The sequence below is a fragment of the Styela clava genome, chromosome 6 (assembly GCF_964204865.1).
Source record: "Styela clava chromosome 6, kaStyClav1.hap1.2, whole genome shotgun sequence".
NCBI lineage: Eukaryota > Metazoa > Chordata > Ascidiacea > Stolidobranchia > Styelidae > Styela > Styela clava.
In genome coordinates, this window is record NC_135255.1 from 23282425 (window position 1) to 23307925 (window position 25501).

A 25501-nucleotide genomic window follows, 5' to 3' on the forward strand; every position below is an offset into this window, starting at 1 on the left:
TACACTCTACACAATACAATTTGAGTCGATGGGTACAAAATTTCAAAATTATGTTTAATCCATTGCTGAAAAAGGCCTATTTCGCCTATATCGTCATAGGTGAAAAATCGTAAATTTATGCACTTTTCAAACATTACTCACATGTCTTTCCGCCCAAGAGGGGCGAGATTTTATTGATTGATATAAAAAAGATTCATACACTCTACACAATACAATTTGAGTCGATGGGTACAAAATTTTAAAATTATGTATAATCCATTGCTGAAAAAAGCCTATTTCGCCTATATCGTCATAGGTGAAAAATCGTAAATTTATGCACTTTTCAAACATTACTCACATGTCTTTCCGCCCAAGAGGGGCGAGATTTTATTGATTGATATAAAAAAGATTCATACACTCTACACAATACAATTTGCGTCGATGGGTACAAAATTTTAAAATTATGTGTAATCCATTGCTGAAAAAAGCCTATTTCGCCTATATCGTCATAGGTGAAAAATCGTAAATTTATGCACTTTTCAAACATTACTCACATGTCTTTCCGCCCAAGAGGGGCGAGATTTTATTGATTGATATAAAAAAAATTCATACACTCTACACAATACAATTTGAGTCGATGGGTACAAAATTTTAAAATTATGTGTAATCTATTGCTGAAAAAAGCCTATTTCGCCTATATCGTCATAGGTGAAAAATCGTAAATTTATGCACTTTTCAAACATTACTCACATGTCTTTCCGCCCAAGAGGGGCGAGATTTTATTGATTGATATAAAAAAGATTCATACACTCTACACAATACAATTTGAGTCGATGGGTACAAAATTTTAAAATGATGTGTAATCCATTGCTGAAAAAAGCCTATTTCGCCTATATCGTCATAGGTGAAAAATCGTAAATTTATGCACTTTTCAAACATTACTCACATGTCTTTCCGCCCAAGAGGGGCGAGATTTTATTGATTGATATAAAAAAGATTCATACACTCTACACAATACAATTTGAGTCGATGGGTACAAAATTTTAAAATTATGTGTAATCCATTGCTGAAAAAAGCCTATTTCGCCTATATCGTCATAGGTGAAAAATCGTAAATTTATGCACTTTTCAAACATTACTCACATGTCTTTCCGCCCAAGAGGGGCGAGATTTTATTGATTGATATAAAAAAGATTCATACACTCTACACAATACAATTTGAGTCGATGGGTACAAAATTTTAAAATTATGTTTAATCCATTGCTGAAAAAAGCCTATTTCGCCTATATCGTCATAGGTGAAAAATCGTAAGTTTATGCACTTTTCAAACATTACTCACATGTCTTTCCGCCCAAGAGGGGCGAGATTTTATTGATTGATATAAAAAAAATTCATACACTCTACACAATACAATTTGAGTCGATGAGTACAAAATTTTAAAATTATGTATAATCCATTGCTGAAAAAAGCCTATTTCGCCTATATCGTCATAGGTGAAAAATCGTAAATTTATGCACTTTTCAAACATTACTCACATGTCTTTCCGCCCAAGAGGGGCGAGATTTTATTGATTGATATGAAAAAGATTCATACACTCTACACAATACAATTTGAGTCGATGGGTACAAAATTTTAAAATTATGTTTAATCCATTGCTGAAAAAAGCCTATTTCGCCTATATCGTCATAGGTGAAAAATCGTAAGTTTATGCACTTTTCAAACATTACTCACATGTCTTTCCGCCCAAGAGGGGCGAGATTTTATTGATTGATATAAAAAAAATTCATACACTCTACACAATACAATTTGAGTCGATGGGTACAAAATTTTAAAATTATGTATAATCCATTGCTGAAAAAAGCCTATTTCGCCTATATCGTCATAGGTGAAAAATCGTAAATTTATGCACTTTTCAAACATTACTCACATGTCTTTCCGCCCAAGAGGGGCGAGATTTTATTGATTGATATAAAAAAGATTCATACACTCTACACAATACAATTTGCGTCGATGGGTACAAAATTTTAAAATTATGTGTAATCCATTGCTGAAAAAAGCCTATTTCGCCTATATCGTCATAGGTGAAAAATCGTAAATTTATGCACTTTTCAAACATTACTTACATGTCTTTCCGCCCAAGAGGGGCGAGATTTTATTGATTGATATAAAAAAGATTCATACACTCTACACAATACAATTTGAGTCGATGGGTACAAAATTTTAAAATTATGTGTAATCTATTGCTGAAAAAAGCCTATTTCGCCTATATCGTCATAGGTGAAAAATCGTAAATTTATGCACTTTTCAAACATTACTCACATGTCTTTCCGCCCAAGAGGGGCGAGATTTTATTGATTGATATAAAAAAGATTCATACACTCTACACAATACAATTTGAGTCGATGGGTACAAAATTTTAAAATTATGTGTAATCTATTGCTGAAAAAAGCCTATTTCGCCTATATCGTCATAGGTGAAAAATCGTAAATTTATGCACTTTTCAAACATTACTCACATGTCTTTCCGCCCAAGAGGGGCGAGATTTTATTGATTGATATAAAAAAGATTCATACACTCTACACAATACAATTTGAGTCGATGGGTACAAAATTTTAAAATTATGTTTAATCCATTGCTGAAAAAAGCCTATTTCGCCTATATCGTCATAGGTGAAAAATCGTAAGTTTATGCACTTTTCAAACATTACTCACATGTCTTTCCGCCCAAGAGGGGCGAGATTTTATTGATTGATATAAAAAAAATTCATACACTCTACACAATACAATTTGAGTCGATGGGTACAAAATTTTAAAATTATGTATAATCCATTGCTGAAAAAAGCCTATTTCGCCTATATCGTCATAGGTGAAAAATCGTAAATTTATGCACTTTTCAAACATTACTCACATGTCTTTCCGCCCAAGAGGGGCGAGATTTTATTGATTGATAAAAAAAAGATTCATACACTCTACACAATACAATTTGAGTCGATGGGTACAAAATTTTAAAATTATGTGTAATCCATTGCTGAAAAAAGCCTATTTCGCCCATATCGTCATAGGTGAAAAATCGTAAATTTATGCACTTTTCAAACATTACTCACATGTCTTTCCGCCCAAGAGGGGCGAGATTTTATTGATTGATATAAAAAAGATTCATACACTCTACACAATACAATTTGAGTCGATGGGTACAAAATTTTAAAATTATGTTTAATCCATTGCTGAAAAAAGCCTATTTCGCCTATATCGTCATAGGTGAAAAATCGTAAATTTATGCACTTTTCAAACATTACTCACATGTCTTTCCGCCCAAGAGGGGCGAGATTTTATTGATTGATATAAAAAAGATTCATACACTCTACACAATACAATTTGAGTCGATGGGTACAAAATTTTAAAATTATGTGTAATCCATTGCTGAAAAAAGCCTATTTCGCCTATATCGTCATAGGTGAAAAATCGTAAATTTATGCACTTTTCAAACATTACTCACATGTCTTTTCGCTCAAGAGGGGCGAGATTTTATTGATTGATATAAAAAAGATTCATACACTCTACACAATACAATTTGAGTCGATGGGTACAAAATTTCAAAATTATGTGTAATCTATTGCTGAAAAAAGCCTATTTCGCCTATATCGTCATAGGTGAAAAATCGTAAATTTATGCACTTTTCAAACATTACTCACATGTCTTTCCGCCCAAGAGGGGCGAGATTTTATTGATTGATATAAAAAAAATTCATACACTCTACACAATACAATTTGAGTCGATGGGTACAAAATTTTAAAATTATGTGTAATCCATTGCTGAAAAAAGCCTATTTCGCCTATATCGTCATAGGTGAAAAATCGTAAATTTATGCACTTTTCAAACATTACTCACATGTCTTTCCGCCCAAGAGGGGCGAGATTTTATTGATTGATATAAAAAAGATTCATACACTCTACACAATACAATTTGAGTCGATGGGTACAAAATTTTAAAATTATGTGTAATCCATTGCTGAAAAAAGCCTATTTCGCCTATATCGTCATAGGTGAAAAATCGTAAATTTATGCACTTTTCAAACATTACTCACATGTCTTTCCGCCCAAGAGGGGCGAGATTTTATTGATTGATATAAAAAAGATTCATACACTCTACACAATACAATTTGAGTCGATGGGTACAAAATTTTAAAATTATGTGTAATCCATTGCTGAAAAAAGCCTATTTCGCCTATATCGTCATAGGTGAAAAATCGTAAATTTATGCACTTTTCAAACATTACTCACATGTCTTTCCGCCCAAGAGGGGCGAGATTTTATTGATTGATATAAAAAAGATTCATACACTCTACACAATACAATTTGAGTCGATGGGTACAAAATTTTAAAATTATGTGTAATCCATTGCTGAAAAAAGCCTATTTCGCCTATATCGTCATAGGTGAAAAATCGTAAATTTATGCACTTTTCAAACATTACTCACATGTCTTTCCGCCCAAGAGGGGCGAGATTTTATTGATTGATATAAAAAAGATACATACACTCTACACAATACATTTTGAGTCGATGGGTACAAAATTTTAAAATTATGTGTAATCCATTGCTGAAAAAAGCCTATTTCGCCTATATCGTCATAGGTGAAAAATCGTAAATTTATGCACTTTTCAAACATTACTCACATGTCTTTCCGCCCAAGAGGGGCGAGATTTTATTGATTGATATAAAAAAGATTCATACACTCTATACAATACAATTTAAGTCGATAGGTACAAAACTTTAAAATTATATGAAATCCATTGCTGAAAAGTGCCTATGTCTCAAATATCGGCATAGGTCAAAAATCGTAATTATATACACTTTTCAAACGTTAGTCACATCGCTTTCCTCCCAAGTGGGGAGAGATTTTATTATTTGACATTAATAAGGTTCTAAAAGTCTACACAAAACAACTTGAGTCGATGGGTACAAAATTTTAAAATTATGCGTAATCCATTGCTGAAAAAGCCTGTTTCGCATATTTCGGCATAGTTGAAAAATCGTATATCATATATCATTCGATCGACGTACACAAAGGAAACAAAATATTCTTAAAGTTTGAGATTTATTCATATTTATTCAAAGTCCCAAATGCATATTTGATACATAATAAACAGACCTAATATTATACAGACAAAATTTGGAAGCCAAATCGTAGAGAATTAAACTAGAAAAAGCCAGGTTTAATTAATGAACATAAAACATACAAAAATACATACAATATATACATGTTATAAGTCTTTCGAATTCAAAATGTTTTGCCTAAGGTGCAATTAAAATACACATATTTAAGATGCAAAAAATTTAGAAGTCCATGTATCCACGCAAACAGGGTGAGATTTTATCATTTTATACAAATGAGCTATATTTAATTAATAAGGTACATACACTATACATACATCTCAAAAACATACATTGCGTATATATATATGTAATCAGTAACTGATAATTTTATATCTGAGCATGTCGTTTAGCATGTTTAATGGTCTAATAATGAATAAAACACATTTGATGCATTTACACTAATGAAAATCCAAAATGTCCGATTAAAAAAGAAATTGATAAAATTATCTGAACAAAATTTACCTGTTACGCCAGTAAGGGAGGTTTAGGGGGTGCTGTTACTTCTGGGTGAGCCCCCAGACTAGTGGAGCGATGTAGCTGCCTTAAGGCTCCATTCTCTACTGGCACCAACAGGCAACAGTAAGGCCACGAGCCATCATCCATCCTTCGTGTTGACTAAACTTCTGAAAAAAATATGTGATATGCTAACTAATTAATATTTAATATAATTCTACACGGACTCGAGACCAATAAAATGTGGACAGTATGCCCGTGGTTTGATTGTCAGCATGTTCGTGGTTTGCCCGTTATCCCTTTGAAAGATTGGCTGCGCATTTTACTGTTCAGAATTTAAACACTTCTGGTTTAGTATCAATTTTTACCTCTTTTTCTGAAAACATTAATCTTATACGTCAACAAAGCAGTAAATACAAGTTGTACATTGATAATTAGTAAGACATCAGAACAACTTAACACATATACCAGAAATTTAGTTTTCAGGTTTAAAAATCTTTCCCTAATTGAACAAACTTGACATCTTCAACTTACATCAGTTGAACGTGGTTGGTGGAATAATCTGATACCACTCATCGTTATTGGGGTACGTGAACAAGCATCAAAAGGAAATTAGTCTTGTATTATGGCACCGTGTCATAGGCCGAAAACAAATATATAGTCAACAAAGTGATAAGGAAAATACCGGTACAGAATATGGTGATACTGCACCTGATCAATTAGAGCCTTTTTTTTCTTGACGAGACACATTTCAATATAGAGTTCAATAAACCATTTTAATGCAAAGATTCGAATTATGTCATATTGGATAGAATTGTCCTATTTATTACGGGGAGAGGTAAGGCTGATAGAATGGTTTATTTTTACGGCTCGACACGGCCTTAGGACAGGGTTACGAGTCCATAAAAATAGCCAACCAGGTATTTAATTCCGGTGCGCGGACTTGACGTCGGAGGAAGTTGTAATCGACCGGGGATTACATGAACCACTTTCTAGAGACCAGCAGTCCTCTTGCATATGATTATCCCAAAGGATTTGAATCTTTGAACCTGCCCATCGCATTCGGAGATGCGGTGGTAAACTAATTTAAAACGTTTGCACCATGCAAAAACCGAAGCACCAACCGTTTTGTAACAAGACATTGTCCGTTGTTATGGTGTGCGGATGCTATAATGTCATCAATATTCCTATTCTTTCCAAGTTGAAAAGGTGCAGAAAAAGGAATCACATCCGCGGTGAGATGAAAAGTCGTTCATAACTCTTAGTCACCTTACGTCACCCATCATATCCAACCATCCAACGTCAACATCGCACAAAATCCATAATTTCAGCGAGTATGTAAACAAGTTTTTAAAAAAAGGTTTCGAAATTGTGACATGTATTTGAATGTGGTGATCGGATTATATGGTCGAGAAAATTTAAAGAACCAAAACCTATAAGCCGTTTCATAATTTCTCGTGTACTCGTTTGTCATCTTTGACTGATAAGAAAGCCCATGCATCAATAACATCGCGTGAACTAAAAATCTATTTCTTGCAACTTCTGAACGGCGAAAAAGTCATTTTATATTAAAAACGGTTGCGCTCATGCTACTGAAGAAAGAAGTCAACCTATGATCCCCAACACCAAACCATGAGATATTTGACCTATCTGATTGCTAATCCCATATCTGATATGGAGACCGTATCCCGCTATGCAGTTTTCTGTATCTGCCTCGAGATAAATATGAATATATACTAGCATACAATCCTACCAAATATTCCAAACAACTATTCAAGTATGCCAATATGAGCACAAAAACATCATAAAATGTAGGTCATTAATTATGACAAACAAACCTTTTTTAAAAATTGCATCAACATTTTGTTGCAGGATTACGACGAATGCCTGCAGCCCCATATCGGAAAGATTGACGTCGTCCCCAGCCCAGTTCCCCCAGTATTCACCTAATGCAGGGGTGGGCAAATTACGGCCCGCGGGCCGGATCCGGCCCACCCGAGTGTTTCATCCGGCCCACTTGTGCCGACATCATGACTATGGTTTTTATGAATATAAATTTCCGTTCAAAGTATCGATGATTTAAAATGACATTTCATTGAAAATATCGATTACTGATCTTCGGCTTAAGTAAATACCGTAATCCCTACGTATGGATGTTTCCCCCTGGTGATATCCGTAACAATGACCAATCAGCAAAAAGTTTACGATGTAAACATTGCCTAGTTTTAGCGATTTTGCGTGAATTTGTCGATTTTTAGTTGTGTTTCAATAAATTAGTTGTAAATGAACTGTTTAAATTGTCACTATGTCTTTCGGTGAGATGTAAATCAGTTTGTACGTGTCAACTATCCAAAACACTTGCAAACTTCTTTTTCTATAAACTTTATTCGTGCAGCTGCCGTAATTTGCCATCCTCTGCAATAACGTCCCATTAATAATCGTTATGTCTACGTATTTACAAATAACCGTTTTTGATCATTCTGATTTTGGATCCTCTGGCCCAGTAACCAGGTCTATTATCCGCATCCGGCCCACTCAGTAAAGTAATTGCCCACCCCTGACCTAATGCTTCTAAGTTTATAATGCTCTATCTTTTAGTTATTGCCAATCGACAAATAGCATCATTGACCTCTGGCACACAGTGAGCATGTCGGCCTGGTTGGGGAAGCACCAATGCCAAAACAACCTAAAATAAATAAATAAACTTGATCTATTAATGAAATGGAGATGGTATTTGACGCAGCATTTCAAGTTACAATGTGAATATAATAGCTTGGCTTACAGAGTTTGATAATTCTTGTTCCCTATTGTTGTCAAATGTAACGAAAAAGCAGCAAAACTATAAACGAAAAGATGTATCTCCCTTTGTACTCAGATACACGAGCGACACGGCATCCAAAAGTGGGTTCAAGTCTTTCTCGTTTCGCTTTCCATACGTTGAACAAGGGCCATCGATGTCGTTCGTACTGAGCGCAAGGATTATATGTCTACCAGGTGGAACATTTTACCCTCCAATATCTAATAAATGATTTTAAAATTTTGTACCCGTCGACTTAAATTGTATTGTGCAGAGTTATTGAATCTTTTCAATATCAATCAATAAAATCTCGCCCCTCTTGGGCGGAAAGAAATGAGAGTAATGTTTGAAAAGTGCCTAATTTTACGATTTTCCACCTATGACGATATAGGCGAAATAAGCTTTTTTCAGCAATGGATTACACATAATTTTAAAATTTTGTACCCATCGACTCCATATGTATTGTGTAGAGTTTAAGAACTTTTTTAATATTAATCCATAAAATCACGTGACACTTGGGCGGAAAGACATGTGAGTAATGTTTGAAAAGTGCATGAATTTACGATTTTTCACCTATGACGATATAGGCGAAATAGGCTTTTTTCAGCAATGGATTACACATAATTTTAAAATTTTGTACCCAACGACTCAAATTGTATTTCATAGAGTGTATGAATCATTTTTAAATCAATCAATAAAATCTCTCCCCTCTTGGGCGGAAAGACATGTGAGTAATGTTTGAAAAGTGCATGAATTTTCGATTTTTCACCTATGACGATATAGGCGAAATAGGCTTTTTTCAGCAATGGATTACACATAATTTTAAAATTTTGTACCCGTCGACTCAAATTGTATTGTGTAGAGTGTATGAATCTTTTTTATATCAATCAATAAAATCTCGCCCCTCTTGGGCGGAAGGACATGTGAGTAATGTTTGAAAAGTGCATGAATTTACGATTTTTCACCTATGACGATATAGGCGAAATAGGCTTTTTTCAGCAATGGATTACACATAATTTTAAAATTTTGTACCCAACGACTCAAATTGTATTTCATAGAGTGTATGAATCATTTTTAAATCAATCAATAAAATCTCTCCCCTCTTGGGCGGAAAGACATGTGAGTAATGTTTGAAAAGTGCATGAATTTTCGATTTTTCACCTATGACGATATAGGCGAAATAGGCTTTTTTCAGCAATGGATTACACATAATTTTAAAATTTTGTACCCATCGACTCAAATTGTATTGTGTAGAGTGTATGAATCTTTTTTATATCAATCAATAAAATCTCGCCCCTCTTGGGCGGAAAGACATGTGAGTAATGTTTGAAAAGTGCATAAATTTACGATTTTTCAAATATGACGATATAGGCGAAATAGGCTTTTTCCAGAAATGAATTACACATAATTTTAAAATTTTGTACCCATCGACTCAAATTGTATTGTGTAGAGTGTATGAATCTTTTTCATATCAATCAATAAAATCTCGCCCCTCTTGGGCGGAAAGACATGTGAGTAATGTTTGAAAAGTGCATAAATTTACGATTTTTCACCTATGACGATATAGGCGAAATAGGCTTTTTTCAGCAATGGATTACACTTAATTTTAAAATTTTGTACCCATCGACTCAAATTGTATTGTGTAGAGTGTATGAATTTTTTTTATATCAATCAATAAAATCTCGCCCCTCTTGGGCGGAAAGACATGTGAGTAATGTTTGAAAAGTGCATAAATTTACGATTTTTCACCTATGACGATATAGGCGAAATAGGCTTTTTTCAGCAATGGATTACACATAATTTTAAAATTTTGTACCCATCGACTCAAATTGTATTGTGTAGAGTGTATGAATCTTTTTTATATCAATCATTAAAATCTCGCCCCTCTTGGGCGGAAAGACATGTGAGTAATATTTGAAAAGTGCATAAATTTACGATTTTTCACCTATGACGATATAGGCGAAATAAGCTTTTTTCAGCAATGGATTACACATAATTTTAAAATTTTGTACCCATCGACTCAAATTGTATTGTGTAGAGTGTATGAATCTTTTTTATATCAATCAATAAAATCTCGCCCCTCTTGGGCGGAAAGACATGTGAGTAATGTTTGAAAAGTGCATAAATTTACGATTTTTCACCTATGGCGATATAGGCGAAATAGGCTTTTTCAGCAATGGATTACACATAATTTTAAAATTTTGTACCCATCGACTCAAATTGTTTTGTGTAGAGTGTATAAATTTTTTTTATATCAATCAATAAAATCTCGCTCCTCTTGTGCGGAAAGACATGTGAGTAATGTTTGAAAAGTGCATAAATTTACGATTTTTCACCTATGACGATATAGGCGAAATAGGCTTTTTTCAGCAATGGATTACACATAATTTTAAAATTTTGTACCTATCGACTCAAATTGTATTGTGTAGAGTGTATGAATCTTTTTTATATCAATCAATAAAATCTCGCCCCTCTTGGGCGGAAAGACATGTGAGTAATGTTTGAAAAGTGCATAAATTTACGATTTTTCACCTATGACGATATAGGCGAAATAGGCTTTTTTCAGCAATGGATTACACATAATTTTAAAATTTTGTACCCATCGACTCAAATTGTATTGTGTAGAGTGTATGAATCTTTTTTATATCAATCAATAAAATCCTCTTTTGACATGTGTCCTTATTTCTGTTTTATTTCAAGGGTAGAGGTTCTTATTCCGGGCGCTCGGGTTGGGCAATTGAAATGATTGATTTGACAGAAATTATATTAGAATCTTATTGATTGCTAGGCGCATTAGTGGCAACAACAACAGCTAATTATTGCCACAATAGCCAAGATCAGTTCGTTTATCTAGAAGCAAGATACAACTTAGAAGTGAGATGGAACTTATAGTTTTTAGGACTAAAGAACTCATGTAGCAAATCTTTGCTAATGAAAAGTATTATTGGACCCTGGTCGCTCTGGCATGAATACATTTTGGTTCATTACATTCGTTCTTTGTTATCTTATGATTATGTTTCCCTGTTGTCCTTATTGTGGGGTTAAAATGGATGGCAGCCCTGGCTATAGGACTTAGGCCTGTAATTGTCCCGGTTTTAAAACATTTTCAAAGTCGTATATGGATACGTGGTTCTCATGTTATAGTAGAACTGGCATTATTAATGGTATATTCTCTGAGAGTAAACTCCTTTGATTACGAATCTTATTAACTGACTTGCTCAGATCTTATTTTGTTAGTCGGGTGAATACTTTTTTGATAAGATATTTGGAAAATACAGTATATTCCTTGAAATTCTTATTCCTAAGTTACCGTAAAATGTACTTGAATTTACCGCTTATCGCAGTGGTTCTTAAAGTATGGGTCGCGACAAGGTCGTCAATGCAAGGGCAATCTAAGAGGAGAAGGAAGAATTTTCAGCTTTCCCAATGATTCAATTTAGCTTCTAAACTCTGGTATTTAAAAATAATGAAATATAAAGTTTCATTCACGGAAAGAACTGTCTTGAGCTCATTGTTACATCACAATTCTGATATGCCAGTCACGTGTATTATTTTATGGCATCGGTAACCATGCACGTCGCTTGTCGTTGTGTTGACCTCGAGGAATGTCGTCTTAGTGGATTAAAATAACCAAAAATGGGTGTCTTTTTGGTAATGTAAATTGTAATAGACGATGCAATGAAAAATCTCGCTTCTCAACATTAAATTATTCAATATCTAGAGAGAAATGTGACTTCATCTCGAGGCACCATTTACCGCGAACGAATCAGTGTGTGCACATTTGATGAGTAAAAAGTTGTATATTGCGAGAGATACTTAAGTCCAGCTAGAATGTCGTGTTTGCGACAGACAGTGGACGAGGTTTCTGCTACAATTCGCGACAAGGCACCTGTGCGAGCGAGGATATTTGGCACTGAATGATATTAAAACTAAGCTCGCAATCGCCTCGATTCCCATGACAACTTGCGTATTGCGCTCAGTAAAATAAAGCTGTGTATTGAAGATATAATGAAAAGGAAATTTCAGTTTCATCAATCTCACTGAGTCAATGGACTGTTTCTAATAAATAGTTGTCTGTATTTGTACGAACATTAAAAACACATTTTGCGTTATTTAGGATTGGGTCGCGAGTATTCGTAAAATTCAGATTTGGGTCGCGCTCGAAAAAGTTCAAGAACCACTGTATCGAGATGTATTTAGTTCATATCCCAAATTCGAGAGAATTTTCTCCGTGTTGAATTTAGGACTCGCCCATGTTTCACACCACCACCCTTCACTGAACACAGACGAGAGATTCATCGCACCACTTCACAGGAATAGAAGAAGGCATGTGAGTCACTTCACAGTGGTAACAGAATCGATTTCTCAGTAATCTTACGCTCCGTTGAGTTTGAGTTTAAAGGTCGTAGTTTATCTTTTAATTACATGCTTAACTTTGGAAACTCGATCAAATTTGATACTTTATTTAATATTACAATATGAACTGAATGCAGTTTTTTTTTCACATTTTATTCAAAAAACGCCCTGTGTTTAATTGTATTTTTAAGAATCGAGTAAATATATAGGCCACTGAGTGGGGCTGTGAAGCAATAAAATCAGTGGTTCCCAACCTGGGGGGTCGCGACGGGTTTCCAGGGGAGTCACGAAAGTCTTGCAAAACAGTAAAAACTTTAGGTTTAGGTTTCCGCGCGCCACAATGCGGAAAACACGGGGCTTCGAAGCAATGCTGTTGAACGCCAGTATTTCGATACCAAGGGGTTTAATGCAGGGGTTTAGGCTTGTAGTCTATGTTGGGGGCTCCCGAAGTATGCGAACCAAGATGGCGGACATCGGAATGTAATATGTGTACTAGGTTAGGGTTAGGCCATACTTTTAGGTATAAATACTACGGGAGGCTCTTGGCTAGTCTTCGAACTGATAATAGGACTAAAATAAGGAAAATTGGAAAAAAATTATCGCCTAACCCTAACCTGTTACCCATGTTACGTTCCGATGTCCGCCATCTTGGTTCCTTGGTTTTCTTTCTTTTTCGGTAAGTGAACGCGTTTAATACGTTTTTAACTTATTTTATTAGGTTTTGTTCACTTACCAGATTCTTCGCCTTAATCTTTTGTGTATATATGTTTATTTTGTTTTTGCAAATGAATCGAAATAAAATCTTATCTTATTATCTTACTCTATGCCAGTTCCCAAGTTTGAATCCTGTGGAAGATAATTGCCGGTAAGTGCGAGAGAGTAGCCGGACTCCACAAACATGCCAGGGTGGTTCACGAAACCACTTACCGAAATGGTCGGTTCCTATTCTCATACCCGACATGAACTGGTACTTGGTATATTTAAGCCGGCTAGGAATAGAGATGATTTGGTCCAAGCACATATTTAGAAACCCCCAATCGAGAGAAAAACATTAATCTTTCAACATCTCTGTCAACAAGAGTTTTAGTATAAAAGTATATTTAAAATTCACTTTTTCTTCACACTTGATATAAAAAGATACAATAACTAATAAAGCCAGGATTTGCATTTCCACAAGCAACGTTTAGCACATTCAAATTCCCTGAACTATTCATTGCAAAAACAGCAAAATTTGGTTTTAGTTTGGTTGTGACGGCATCAGGTGGGCCAGATTAAATTACCCAACTAGCCGGATTTGGCCCGCGGCCCATATTTTGCCCATGTCTGCTTTGACGGTTGATAAGATATCGATGTCATCGTTCCAATATGATACATTCTTTCAATGTTATGTTATTGTTGTGAAAATAGATTTTTCAACTACTGGACCAATTGCTTTGAAATTTTAAAGATTGTTGTTGTCGCTAGAAGGCGATTACTTTTATCTATTTCAAAAATATCTGTCAGCTCTATGGGATTCGTTTTTCACTTCGTTTTGCGTGACGACGCCATCAAAATTAAAAGTACCGTGCTTCCGTGATCTCAGCCATCTAGCGACCAGACTACCGGTAATGTTAGAGATTTTATACTACTTGGTCTTCGCGTCCATCTAAATGAGCATTGCTAACTTGTTATTAGATTATTATCAGTGGTAGACTGTAGCCGGAACGCCGTTCCGGTTATTAAATATTTCATTGCATTCGCGTCTTTGTTATTGAAATAAAATTGTGTCATGGTACGATCAGTTTCTCTGACAAACATAGTTACCAACTGTACGTTTTGTTACGTCTTTTTACAGCAGACAAATATTTATTACAGCCGTCACGTGTAACGAATGTATCCTCGAACTTTGACCTCAGTAATATTGAAGCCCGTATTAAATTAATAGAAAACCATTGCGATACTGAGCCCTATGTATAGACTTGTCTTTGCAGTCATAATTCTGTGTGCGTGGTGTTATTGTTGATGTTCCTTAGGACCCCGCGCGTGCCGAGACTGGGCTTCCTTTCAACTTTCAGCTTCAAATCTCTAATAATAACGAAATTGCTTGATTGTGTAATATATTCTTTAGTTAAAAGCGCCAACGATAAAAACAATATTAAACAGTAAAACTTTTCAAATATGATTGAGTTTGGTTCTTGCAGTTGGGCTGTGCGCTGTCCGAGAGTCTCAATACGAGTGCCTATTGCTCGAGTGCATATTGCTGGATTTCTCGCCGGTGGTTCACGTAAACGCTGATCGGGTAAAGCAGTGGTTCTCAACCTTTTTGAGTTCGCATATTTACGCATTTATTTCTATTACGTCGAAATCACGTGAAGCTGTAATTGTAATGACACCATAAAATAGATTATACATTTTCACGCTTTTTGGCAAATTTGACAGCAGACGAATCCGATAGTCACGCTCGAGCGCCTGAATTGATTGGGATTCTCACGAGAAAACCATTGCTATCCTACTAAAATGTCGAATTAATTTCAATTCTAACAAAAAATATAGAAAAATACGAATAAATTAGCAACGAGTTCGGGGATCACTGGTTGTGAAGCGCTTCCGTACTATGCGCTCCAAACTCTTCCGTTATGACGTTAGCGCGTTATGAAGTCATAGACTTTGGCCTTTCAGGGCTCAAAATGGGAGGAGTACTTCTCACCAAGTTTAGTTGTTAGACCAGGGCTGGGCAATTATTTTTGCTCGAGGGCCACATTGCAAATCAAAATGCAGTGGCGGGCCGGACTAATTTGAGTCAACCCACATTGCGTTTTTTATTGTATTTTATTACACAATTGAATGAAACAAAATCTAATACAATTGTTATTTTTAATGAGACGTGTGTATGCTCTGCTGCGCCCTAACAAGTCCTTGAATGTCGGGTTCAATGGCAGACGTAGATATTCTCAGCAAATCAGAAAGATGTTCATCGGTGAGAGACGACCGAAATTTCGATTTGGTAAAATTCATTACTGAGAAGGTTTGCTCGCAAATATAAGTGGATCCAAAAAGAACTAGCATCTTTTGAGCATGTCTCCTTATGTTGGGAAAACTTTTTTTATTTAGAGAGGAATAAAAATCCAGAATTTCAGATGATTTAAATTTTTCCTGAAGTAAAGTGTCACACTGCAAATCAATAAGCTCGAGTTGTGCATCAGATGGTATGTTTTCCACGTTACTGGTGAAAGGAGAAGAGACCATACTCATTTTATTTTCAATTAATCGGAAATCTTCAAATCGTCTTAAAAATTCAGCATGCAGTGCATCTAGCATTGTAGAGTACTTTTGAAAATCATTTGCAGATGTGGTAGCTGTGTTGAGTGTGGGAAAATGAGCGAGATTATTGTTCTGTAATTGGCGTGAAAGAAACTGCAATTTCGTTATGAACGATTTTACCAAGCTGTGCATATTATGCACAAACAGTTTTTTACTTTGGAGTTTGCAATTCAACTCATTCAATAGAGCAGTGACATCAACAACAAAAGCAAAATCAGATAACCATTTCTTATCTGAAAGCTGCGGAATATCCTTGTTCTTTGTTTGACAGAATTCTCGAATCTCCTGCTGCAAGTCCCAAACTCGCTTCAGTATTTTGCCTAAACTGAGCCATCTTACAGTTGTATGATATCCTATGTCAGTGTGCTCATTTTCTTGCTCTTCCAACAGGGAATAAACTGTCTGTGATTTAGTGCTCGAGACCTGATGAAGTTAACTAGTTTTGTAACAACATCAGTGACATGGCTTATTTTTAGCACTGACTTGCACAATACCTGTTGATGTATGATACAATGTAAAAACACCAACTGCTGCTTTGGGTCAATTTCATTAACTCTGTCTTTCATGCGCTTCAACAATCCCACATTTTTTCCTGTAAGATTTGGGCACCCATCGGTCGTCACTCCCGCCAATTTTTCCCATTTAAGTCCCAACTTATCCATGGATGCATCTACCTCGCTAAAAATATCTGCACCTGTTGTTGTTCCTTTCATTGGTCTTATAGCAGCTATTTCTTCAGTAATTTTGAAATCACAAGTAATTCCACGAACGAAAATAAGCAACTGAGCAGTGTCGCGTACATCACAACTCTCGTCTAACGCTAAAGTGAAGAAGTCAAATTGTTTGACATAATGTAGCAACTGATCTCTTAAATCTCCTGCGATACACTCAACCCTTCTGGTGACAGTTCTTCTCGATAGCGGAACTTGTTTAAAAGCATCTGTTTTATCAGGACAAACAATTGCTGCCGTCTCTACTAAACATTTTTTGACGAACTCCCCTTCAGAAAATGGTTTGCTGTTTTGAGCGATTTTGTGAGCTATTACGAAACTGGCCATGACAGCTGCATCATTAGATGCATGGAGTCGTGTGAAAAAACTTTGCTGTTTTTCGAGCTTTGCTACCATACTCTCCGCTGTTTGCGCCATTTCATTATTACTTAGATTTTTGTATTTTTTTGCATGTTTTGTCTCAAAATGCCTTTTTAAATTAAAAACCTTAATAACCGCAACCTTCTCCTTGCAAACCAGACAAACAGCTATCCCATCGACTTCTGTGAATAAATACTTTGCTGTCCAACTTTTGTTAAAAATTCTGCATTCTGTGTCAACTTTTCTTTTCTTGTTTTCGGCTGACATTTTGCAACTTTGTAGATCTAGCACAGGTTTAGAATTGACGCTACAGTTCAAGTTACATAAATAAAAGGATAAACAAAGAATAAAATAAAGCTGGGCGCAATTCAACAATTTATCTACATACCACTACTTCTACAATATTTGAAACGCTGAGTAGCGCAGAGCTGACTAGCCTAACTGTATCCTTCTTAATTGGGACACGAATCAAAACGCGACTCATCGAAATTACGCGCGCAAAATTCACGCTTCGATTACTCTGCTGTTCAGTAATCACGTGCAAAAACAAGCGCTGATCGTTGCGACAAAGATGACTAGAGATAGCAGTTGGTACTATGCCATGGTCTAATCTAAAATACACAAAGCTACCAAAACGCTTATTTCTATTATATTAATGAAACTTGCCCTCAAAGTATATTTTATATGTAAATAAAAAATGTAAGTGTCTTAATTTAGAAATCTGCTCGCGGGCCGGATGAAACGTTGCCGCGGGCCGGATGCGGCCCGCGGGCCGGAGCTTGCCCAGGCCTGTGTTAGACGAATACCGGTACTACGATCCAAAAAGAACAAAAAAATCACAAAACTAATGGACATGCCATCAATACTTTGTATTTTTCAATTTGCTTATAATATAATACCATTGGAATATATTTGGCGGACCGGCACCGGTCCGCGGACCGGCGGTTAAGAACCACTGGGTTAAAGCATCTTTCACCATGAAGTCCATGCTTCTGAAAACAAATAACTAACTAATCTCATACCCGTCATGGATGGTAGCCGGACGAGAGGCTGTGGTTCGCCATATGGTTAAGCCGTCTTCACGGCTTTCCTCTCCCCTGGATAAATATGTAAATCCTATCCTATTGCTAACTTGTTAATTTAGGCTATATTCATAGCCGTAACATGTGATGAATGTTTTCCCGACCTTTGATCTCCGTAGGGGGTCACATGACCAGAACTTAGGGGTCGTTAAAGATGCAAACAACAATGACCGGTGTATTTGGTAATTACTTATATAAAATAAATGCGGTATTATTTATTGTAATTAAATATTAATGAAAACATTGCATATTATTTTTGACTTAATAGTAGCATTCGTCTTGGAAAGATATAAATATACCTGTCACAGAAATACACAGTCATTTTACACAGAAAAGATTTAGATAAATTCTTCATATTTATGTAGCTCTTCTGGTTTACCTTAAGACAGACGTGAAAAAAATTATGTAAGCGTCCGCGGACGTGTTTTAAATACGATATAGTGTGTCCATAAGGTCCTGAATCGATTTTAAATTGTAAATGGAATTTATCGATATATAATGTTTTGGCTTCACAGATGTAATAAATAAAGTCACAATACCTGAACAATTACTGATTGAAAAACAACAAACCTGGTTGAGTTATATTGAGAACTGACTTTATAACAAAATTGAAATGTTAAAGGGAATTTGTCGATACCATTTATTGTTTTTTCCTTCACAGATGTATTAAATAATGTAAAAATATTTCAACAATTACTGATTTAAAACAACAAACTTGGTTGAGATATATTGATAACTGACTTCATTACAAAATTGAAATTATAAAGGGAATTTATGGACACCCTGTTCATTTTCACGATTTAATTTGTTACAATGCGTCCAGCTCATCGGTGGCTATAATCATAATTTGTTCTACTTCTTGGTACAAGCGGCCACTCATATCTTACCGATTTTTGTAAGGATCGGATCTTTTCAGTACGTCCCCCCCCCCCCCCCAATTGGGGTGAAGGGGCGAGGAGTTTGTACCCGGTATGTGTAATCTGACATCCCAACCGCTTGGCCATTGGGTCGGCTTTTAGAATATTTTGGTTGTGTTCTTCAGCCCCTTTGTGGGCACTCCCGAACTATGTGAAACAATGTGGCGGAAAACTGAACGAAGTATGTGTACGCGTTTAGGCCATAATTTCAGGTACGAATACTACGGGAGACACTTGGCTAGTACCTGAACTCGTAATAGGACTGAAATAAGGAAAATTGGAATAAAATTATGGCCTGACCTAATACGCACACCACGTTCCGGCATCCGCCATCCTGGTACACATACTTCGGGAACGCCTTTTGTGAGCGTATAAGAGAACGATGGTAATCATAGAATTGTAACAACTTTCTTTAATTACCATCTTAAACCAGCTCCTGACGAGAAAGCCGAGGAGGATAATAGTCACGAAGAAACGGTATTGATATATTTAGTTATGCGAGTTATGGCGTTATACTTAATACCTTACGTTCTATCGAAAGCATATTTTATTTTACGATATCAATACTTTACAACCATCATAAAAATCTCACATTTCACAAAATTCAAAATATTAAAATTTTAATCTGACGCTACCCAAAGAATATTCTCATTCATAATATGCATGACTACTCATACTTAATTCCGATTCTTGGAAGCGATCATCTGTGGCCTTGTTGAAAAAATGCGTATATGACGTGTATGATCGTCTACTACGGAAATGATGAGTCATGGCGTAGTACTGTTAAAAAGCACGCAGAATTTACATGCGTTCGATAGTTTTTAGGTTGAATGAACATTCTTTACAGACAATTAATATGGAATGCATGCGCTAATGTTTTTATTTACAAAAAATTTTCTCAGAATCAGAGTCGAAATTTTCTTCGAGCTTGGAATCATGGGAGAATTAGTCGTTTTATAATTGGCTCTGTATTTAGAGCAGAGTGCAAGCTTTGCTAGACCCCCAGCGCTTGGTATATCGTAGATAGCGGGTATTTTATGTAGTGAATTTGAGATATTCTCGATCTAAAAAACATATTACATCTTAGTATATGAATATCGTACCGCGTTCACATTATATTTTACAACATTCAAAAATTTTTTATCCGATGTTACCCAAGGAATATGCTAATTCATAAAATGCATGACTAATTATACACGGCCATACAAGATCTATGCTTAATTTTGATTCTGGTATTGGCCTACTGTGGCCCATGTTGAACAGAATACGTGTATGACTTGTAGGATCGTCTACTACGGAAATATATAATAATAAGTTATGGAGTAGCACTGTTGGAAATTACGCAAAAACTATATGCATTTGATAGTTTTCTAACTTGACTAAGCATTCCCAATGGACTCGTGTTTCTCAAACGATGGGGCGCGCCCCAAAAGAGCGTTGTAGACAAATTTTGAGAAGGCGTGAAGCTGATTAAAACTAAAAATATTTGTTATATTTTATCTTGACCGTCTTATATTAGATATTTACATTTCGTTAATTTGGATATTCACGTTCCATCCACGTATTTTTAACGTGGTTTTTGAATAAAACATACTATCTCATATTTGTAGCATAATATCAGTTAGGTATTTTTGAGATGGGACGCGGGACTTGACAAATTCTAAAAAAGTGCGCTGTTTAAAACGTTTAGGAACCAATGCAATGACCATTAAATATAATTGCACCTGTGGTTTCTGTAACTTTTATGTGAGTTCTATTTTCATTTTTAGTTCTTTATCTTGGATGCAATTAGATCAGATATATTTGGGCGTTTTAGCCTTTACTTTTAGTTAGATTTCGGAACTGGACCTAGCCAGATGTCTAAGTCTTGAGGGTCTAAAAATCGTTTTTAAAAGCGTTACGAAAATTGGTCTTGTATGACGCAGAAAAATGCTTGTTTTTGCATTTTAAAAGAGGGGGTTCCGACGCGTAAAACATCTACCCTGGGTCTCAGTTGTCTTTCTATTATCAGATAATGGCTCTGCGCCTATAAATTTTCTTATAGATACTTCCCAAAATTTTTGAAAGCGTTTTAGTGTTTTTCTGTCGCTAAAGAAATTTTGAATGCGACGTTCATGCAACGTAATGGAAATGAATCAGCGTCAAAATACGTGGATATAACAAATGCTTAACGTGTAAACGTCAACGCAAGTATCAAGTCGATAATATATTCCTACTGGTCGAGTGTCGGAATAAGATAAAGATTGTCAGATTTATTATGAGGGAGAGGAAAGTCGATACGCGACGTGTCGTCCTGTTACCAGTGTAAAGAAAAGGCGTGTATGACAAGTAGGAGCGTATACTGAGGAAAGATGTAATATCAAGTTAAACAGCACAAAGAATTCATATGCGTTCGGCAACAATAAATGGCTCAGCAGTCTCTCTATTTTCAGATGATGGCTCTGCGCCTAAAATTTTCTTTGATACTTCGCCAGATTGTTCAGAGCGTATATCAATCTTATGACGCAAAAGAAAATTTGGATACGACGTTCAAGCGATGTACCGGGAATGAATCAACGTCAAAATACGTGAATATAATAAATGGCTATAACAAATTTTGCCAAACGGGACCGAATTCTTTCCCGGGAAGGATTTTTTCACTCATTTAGTGTTATTTGCAATGCCTATGTATATGCATACATTATGAACTATTCAAAATGTACAAACGTTGCGTCGAATATTGTGTAACAAATTTTAATAGAGTTTGTATCTGTATTGTTAAAGGAATTAGGAGCTTAAAAATAGGCCAAGAGAGTAATGAGACAGAAAAGGTTTGGGAACCGATGGGTTAAGATTAAATATCGTCCACGCAAGTAGCAAGTCCATATTTTTGCAATGTTTACTGGTTGAGTGCTGTGAAGCCGGGATAAGAGAAAGATTGTCAGATTTACTCAAAGGAGAGACAAGTCAATAAGACGAGTTGAACATATGGCGGTGGACGAATCCGGCCCCCGGGTCGTGTTTGCCCGTCCCTACTCTAACACATATTAATTTCTTTAGAGGCTCTTAGGAGATTGATTTAACATCGATTATTTTATTCGACGTTTTGTTCAGTTTCAGAAGCCAGTGCTCTGTAAAGAGCTTATATACTTTGGAATTTCTACGGGCTGTATGAGATTGTTTTTTGCGTGCGAAGACGTCATCCAATAAATATTGCCCATCTTGTTGCGGTTCCGTGTTCGCTGTTATCAGGTGCCCAGGCAAAGTCGTGAAGATTGAAAGATTTTTTATGGTGACATATTGTGTGTATTCGTTCTATTTCGTTTTGGTCGTGTCTGTATATTTTATCCTTGCTCACTTGTTTCTATCATTATTGATTCTTGGTGTAGGGATTTGTTCGGCGTCAAACGCGGGTACTCCCGTGATATGCGTACCAGGTTAGGGTTAGGTCATAATTTTATTCCGATTTTTCCTATTTTAGTTCTATTACGAGTTCGAGGACTGTCTGTGTTAGTCAAGTGAATGTACCCCTGTCCATAGGTTTCATTTTCTTTACACAACTTGTTGTAAAATGAACGAACAAAATAAGTTACTTCCATATTGGTACACATACTTCTGGAGCACCCAAACGCGTGTAAAACGTGCTATAAAGCAAACATCAGTTGTTCTATTTACTTACATATAACAGTCAAATTTCTGAAAATTGCAACACGCACTATGAGATCAAAAGCAAGTGATCGAGTTTTGGCAACAACTTGGCAAGCGTTTATGAAATGGACTTTCCCAATGTAGCAAAAATTGTTCCAGACAAAATTAGTCAATAGCTGTGTTAATTTAAGGTCAATACTAGAAAAAATATTTAATATCAGATAATTAAAGCGAACAACGTAGCAGACGACTGTTACATTTTGTTTCATAAATCGATTATTAAATACCAATTTGGAATTTTAGATGATAATGACACCACAATTGAAAAAATTAGTGCTGTCATCGAAACTAGTTTAATGTTCGCAGACGTTTAACAAATTGTTTTTTGGTTTTCATTTGTCAGATCGAGTTTATTGAACAGTTTTATCTTTTATAGGGTTAGCGTGGGCTTGCAGATAAACCATCAAAGTTACGTTTTGTAGTTTGAGTTATTAGAACAAATTGAAAGTTCATGGGCTTAGCACAAAATATGTAAATCTTTTAACTTAGAGCTTTGTATAGGTTGCTAAAATGTGGAATGTTCTTGAGCTCCTCTTTCCACACCTTTTACTTGGAACGACATCTGTTACCGATGTGCGATATCTTGCGATACTTGTTAGTGAAGAAGCAAAAGTTATGTATTTTGGTTGTTATTTGTCAACGCCAGTTGATAGAACAGTTTGAACGTTTATATGGGTATTGCAAGAGATGTAATATGTAATAATTTCAGCTTTGAGATTTTGGTACAAAAATTGTTTTATGTAATTGACTATCTTGCAGACACGCCTCCGAAGTAACGTATTTTGTATATAATTTGTCTATTTCAGTTAACACGTTTAGTAAATTAATCAAAAAATATGCAACATATGACAGTTTTAGCTTGGAGCTTCTTATACATCAATTTTTCACACTTTCCCTTCGAACAAGTAGCGTATTCTGGGTATTGTTCGTTTGCAATAAAAAATGACAATTGTAATATATGACAATTTTAGCTTTTGGTGGGACGTTTTTTAATGTCTTCCACCCAGAAGAAAGTGATTCCCTCGATTTGCGGAGAGCTACTCTGCTCACAAAATATATTCTGGTTTTTAATTGTACTGTACAAGGACTCTACTGGTTATGTAATGAGCTACCATTTAGAGGCGCTATTATCGAAATGCTTAATAGTTTTTTCTTCTATTCGTCTTCTAGTTAACAGTGGAAGCGTAAGATATGCAATATACAATAATATTTATAGCTGTTAGTTTTTATCTTTTTTTCTATATGACAATTTTCCAGGATTTTCACTCAAAACAAGGCCCTATACGGGCTTCCACTAATATGCAAACGAATACCATGTAGACGCGCCATGAATGAAATACCTTTTCGGTATATTTAATAATTTCAACTTAGAATTCCAACTTAAAAACTTTCACTAGTTCTCGTTGCTAGAATTTTGTGATAACTTTGTGGGATTTTCTATGTGTGGAACTTTATTCAAATGGTTTAGAGTGAGCATATGAAGTGGGATTCATGGTGAGTTAGGATTTCACATATTTATCCCGGGGGAGAGGAAAACCGATAAGACGGCCTAACCATATGGAGAACCACGGCCTCTCGTCCGGTTACCAGTCCATGTCGGGTATGGGATTAGTTTTAGGTATTTGTTTTTCGGAAGCATGGAGTTGCGGCTCAATGTTGTTGTCGCTAGAATGCTATTGATTTTATTAATTTCAGAAACTTTCTGTGTGTTCTATGTCTCCACATTTTCTGTTATCTGGTGTTCAGGCAAAGTCGTGACGATTGAAAGTTTGTCCATACATCTACTGTGACAGATTACATATCCGTTCTATTTCGTTTTGGATTTTGTTGCTCACCTGTTTTCATAGTTTATATCATAATTGGTCTCTGGTGTAGAGCCTTGTTCGGCGTCGATCGCGGGTACTCCCGTAGTATGTGTACCAGGTTGGGATTAGGCCATAATTTTATTCTGATTTTTGTATTTTATTTCTATCAAGAGTTCGGGGACTGTCTGTGTTAGCCAAGTGAATACACCCCCTACCCATAGGCTTCCTTTAAACAACTTGATGTAAAGTAGGCGAACAAAATTAGTTACCTCCATTTGGGTACACATACTTCTGAAACGCCCAAACACGTGTGAAAATCGTTCTATAGAGCAAAAAAAACAGTTGTTCCATTTACTTGCATATAACAGTCAAACTTCTGAAAATTGCAACTCGCACAATGAGATCAAAAGCATGTGACAACTTGGCACGAGTTTATGAAATTAGGCCTTCCACCATGAAGCTATTGTTTCAGACACAATTAATCAATAGCTGTGTAGGACCAGTAAATTTAAGGTCACTACTACAAAAATATATTTTAGTATTAGATGATTAAAGCGAACAACACAGCAGACGACTATCACATTTTGTTTCATACATCGATTATTAAATAATAGTTGAAAATTTTAGAAGATGATGACAAGACAATTAAAAAAGTTATTGCTGTGATCGAAACTAGTTTAACGTTAGCAGAAGTTTAACAAAGTTTATTCTGGTTTTTATTTTTCAGGTCAAATTAATTTAACAGTTTTATCTTTTATAGGGTTAGCATAGGCTTGCAAATAAACCATCAAATGTATACAATTAGTTTGGGTTATTAGAACAGATTGTAAGTTCGTGGGCTCAGGTCAAAATATGCAAATTTAATAATTTAACTCAGATCTCT

At 35.6% G+C, this 25501-nt stretch overlaps 1 protein-coding gene across 1 annotated transcript; it reads right to left on the reverse strand.

Moving 5' to 3' along the window:
• Nucleotides 1–15589: 15589 nt before the first annotated feature.
• Nucleotides 15590–17394, reverse strand: LOC144424272 (general transcription factor II-I repeat domain-containing protein 2-like). Its single transcript, XM_078113399.1, has 2 exons — nucleotides 16531–17394; nucleotides 15590–16459 (listed from the first exon to the last, which is right to left on the reverse strand). The coding sequence occupies exons 1-2, from the start codon at nucleotides 17392–17394 to the stop codon at nucleotides 15590–15592; spliced, it is 1734 nt and encodes a 577-aa protein (XP_077969525.1).
• Nucleotides 17395–25501: the final 8107 nt, after the last annotated feature.

Excerpts from the sequence above, each read along its gene's own strand:
- LOC144424272 (XM_078113399.1), bottom strand. The coding sequence starts at position 17,394 with ATGTCAGCCGAAAACAAGAAAAGAAAAGTTGACACAGAATGCAGAATT. Across the intron at positions 16,460-16,530 it reads ATTGTATCATACATCAACAG|GTCTCGAGCACTAAATCACA; the intron begins GTATTGTGCAAG and ends TAACTTCATCAG.